This window comes from Elephantulus edwardii, unplaced genomic scaffold (genome assembly GCF_000299155.1).
Source record: "Elephantulus edwardii isolate Elephantulus edwardi_28Jun2011 unplaced genomic scaffold, EleEdw1.0 scaffold00034, whole genome shotgun sequence".
Classification (NCBI taxonomy): Eukaryota; Metazoa; Chordata; class Mammalia; order Macroscelidea; family Macroscelididae; genus Elephantulus; species Elephantulus edwardii.
The window spans coordinates 22,120,849-22,123,606 of record NW_006399784.1 but is presented as its reverse complement, the minus strand read 5'-3'; the positions used below and the strand labels follow the sequence as shown (position 1 = coordinate 22,123,606).

At 37.2% G+C, this 2,758-nt stretch overlaps 1 protein-coding gene across 1 annotated transcript in view; it reads right to left on the bottom strand.

Annotated features, from left to right (window-relative positions):
• LRBA (LPS-responsive vesicle trafficking, beach and anchor containing) overlaps window positions 1-2,758 on the bottom strand; it is an 874,405-nt gene that overhangs the window by 662,286 nt on the left and 209,361 nt on the right. Inside the window, exons 26-27 of the mRNA XM_006884505.1 lie at window positions 1,641-1,768; window positions 888-995 (exon numbers count right to left, since the gene is read on the bottom strand). Of these exons, the coding sequence (XP_006884567.1) occupies window positions 888-995; window positions 1,641-1,768 (236 nt within the window). The remainder of the gene's footprint in view (window positions 1-887; window positions 996-1,640; window positions 1,769-2,758) is intronic.

Genomic DNA, 2,758 nt, shown 5'->3' with positions numbered 1-2,758 from the left:
GATTTTCATTCAAATAGGAGAGAGAGAATGAGGAGTGAGGGCATTTCCAAGCCTGGACAGTTCTTGTTCCTCTGCTTTCTTCCAGCCCCATGATTCCAAAATTGTAAATAATTATTAGAATATTGTTGTTGTTGTTGTTGATTGCCATTGAGTCGCACATGACTCACAGTAACTCTATGAACAAAAGACCTGAGGGCTTTCTATAACTATCGTTTCTCCAAGTTCATAGAGTTTCCAGATGCATGTGGTTTAGGAAGTGGATGCCACTCCTGCTTCCAAATCTGTCTTAAACTGGGAGCTCCACCAAACACTGTCCACCATGGGCAGCCATTATGGCATTTGAGACCTCAATGGTACAAGGTTCAGCATCACAGCAAACCCAGATTACCTCAGCACTGCAAATTGACAGAAGAGTGCTGTATGACTTATAAGAAATAATCCCTTGGGTCCAATTTTTAAATACAAGGGCCCTCCAGGAGGTCTTGTTGACTCTAAACAAGAGGTTTAAATTAAAAAAATTTTAGGCCAGATGGAACTCCGCCGCCAGACGGAACTCCGCCGCCAGACGGGCCGGGAAGAGACCCAGGAAGAGCAATAGTCAGCAACCCACCGCGGAACTCCAGAGGAGCGAAGACTACCCGCCACTGTGTGACCCCTGACACACAGGATGTTGCTGTATAAACAACCAGCAGCGCCCAAGCCCGGCCCCCACCTCTTGGTGGTAGTGTCCAAGCCCTGCGCTCCTTAAGTCCCCCCTAGTCCCTTGCTTTCCTCCCCTTCCCCTGCGCCCCTTGCAGCTCCACAACCACGCACCTCAGCCCCCACCACAGCCCAGTGACCTCAGGGCACCAAAAAAAAGTATATGTGAAATAAATATTAAAACTTACTATATCTCTGAATACAACTGCTCTAAGCCGATTAATATCCATGTCTTGTAAAAGCCTGTCAAGATCTCTTACTGGAGATATACCAGCAGTTGCAATATCCATTGGACCCTAAGACAAAAAGAAACAAAAACAGACACACACAGAAATTAAACATCCATTTTTAAAAATAATAAAAACAACATTCTAAAGACTAGGAAAGGGAAGGCTCTAACACTGCTTTTCTTAGGAATTCCCACACACATGCTTCTCTCTGTAAGCAGAGATGGGCAAAGTATGCCCTATGAGATGGTGGGGGGTGGCATGAAGGTAGAGTGGAAGGGAACAGGGAAGTACAGAAGAAAGTTATGTAAAGACAAACAACGTAAAGATAAACAACAGTACACTATCTCAACAAATACATGAAATACAAATTGGCATATCTGAAGGAAATATAATTGTAAGAAAGAAAATAATTAGAAAAAAGAAAAGATTTGAGTATAATCAAATTTTTATTATATATTTAAACGCAACAAATATTTAAATATTTACAGCTTAAAATAACTATACTGAATCAAAGAGAAAAGTTAACGGGGGGAGGGGAGGGCAGAAAGGAAAGTGTGCAACAATGAATGGAAAGCAAAAAAAAAAAAATTTAAAAAAATAACTATATTGAGAACTGTCAGATCCATCATTACACTGAAATGAACAAGGAATGTTAAGACCTCAATCTTAAGAATTTTTGGTTGGTTTTAGTAAGTTATTCTACAGTCTTACCTTTGATGCAGACTTCACCAGGGGAATCAGGCTATATAGAGTCTTCTGGCCTTTTGCTGTGTTTCCCTTCGTTTTCAGTTGTAGATGCTGCTGACACTCTAAGCAATTCCTTACTGCCACTGCACACACTGTAATTTATAATCAGGAAAAGATCAGGTAAAACAAAAGTTTTCTTTCTGAATATGAAATCAATAAAAATCACCTACATGATTTAATTTGCATAAAGTTTTTTTAAAATAACACATTATCTTTAGTGAATTACAAACTGTTTTCTGGATTTTATTACCTATAGCTATCTGACTTTGTTAGCTATTCTACAGCACAGTAGTAATATGAAAAAGGTTGAAGACTCTTAACACTAAATTGTTTGGCCTTACTTGAGCTATCTGAAAATACAGTGAAGAAATAAAGAAAGGTGGTGAAAAACAGAAAGTAAAGCAGATAGACACAAACTGTTTTAGGTCATAATCTTCTATTACTTTCTTTATGGTAAAATAGCAAAACTGGCAAGTTTTCCTATTTTCTTGCACTGTTTTCTAAGAAGGGGATATTCAGAGAAGGGCAGATATGAAATTTATAAGAACTAGCTCTTATTTGTTTTCATTAAAGATGGTTAAAAAGTAGAAGACAGAAAATGACATTTATTTCATAAAGTATACAAAACCATCTCTAGGAAGTTCCAATAAGAAGGCAAACACCTGATTATTTAGAAAGTAATTATTAATTCATTTTTAAATTTAAAATGTAATTTATATGACCTTTAATATTTTATTATCACATAATCATCAAAATTTCCCACCAAACTAGTAGTATAGAAGGTAATAAAACAAAAGAAAGATAAAAAGTTAGGGACAAAATAAAAACTTACATAAAGTAGACTTTTAAATCCTAATACATTATTACATGACTAATAGAGAATAACTGAGAAAGAAGTAACCAAAAAGGTTGTAACAGAGCACAGCTGAATTTGGGGGGGAGGGGGAAAGTAGTAAAGACCATAAACTGTCAAGTTTTACACTTCCCTACAAAATAATTTGAAGCACTGCCTTTGTTGTTGTTGTTGTTTAATGCCGTCGAGTCGTAGATGACTCATAGCGACCCTATGAACGAACAGTCTG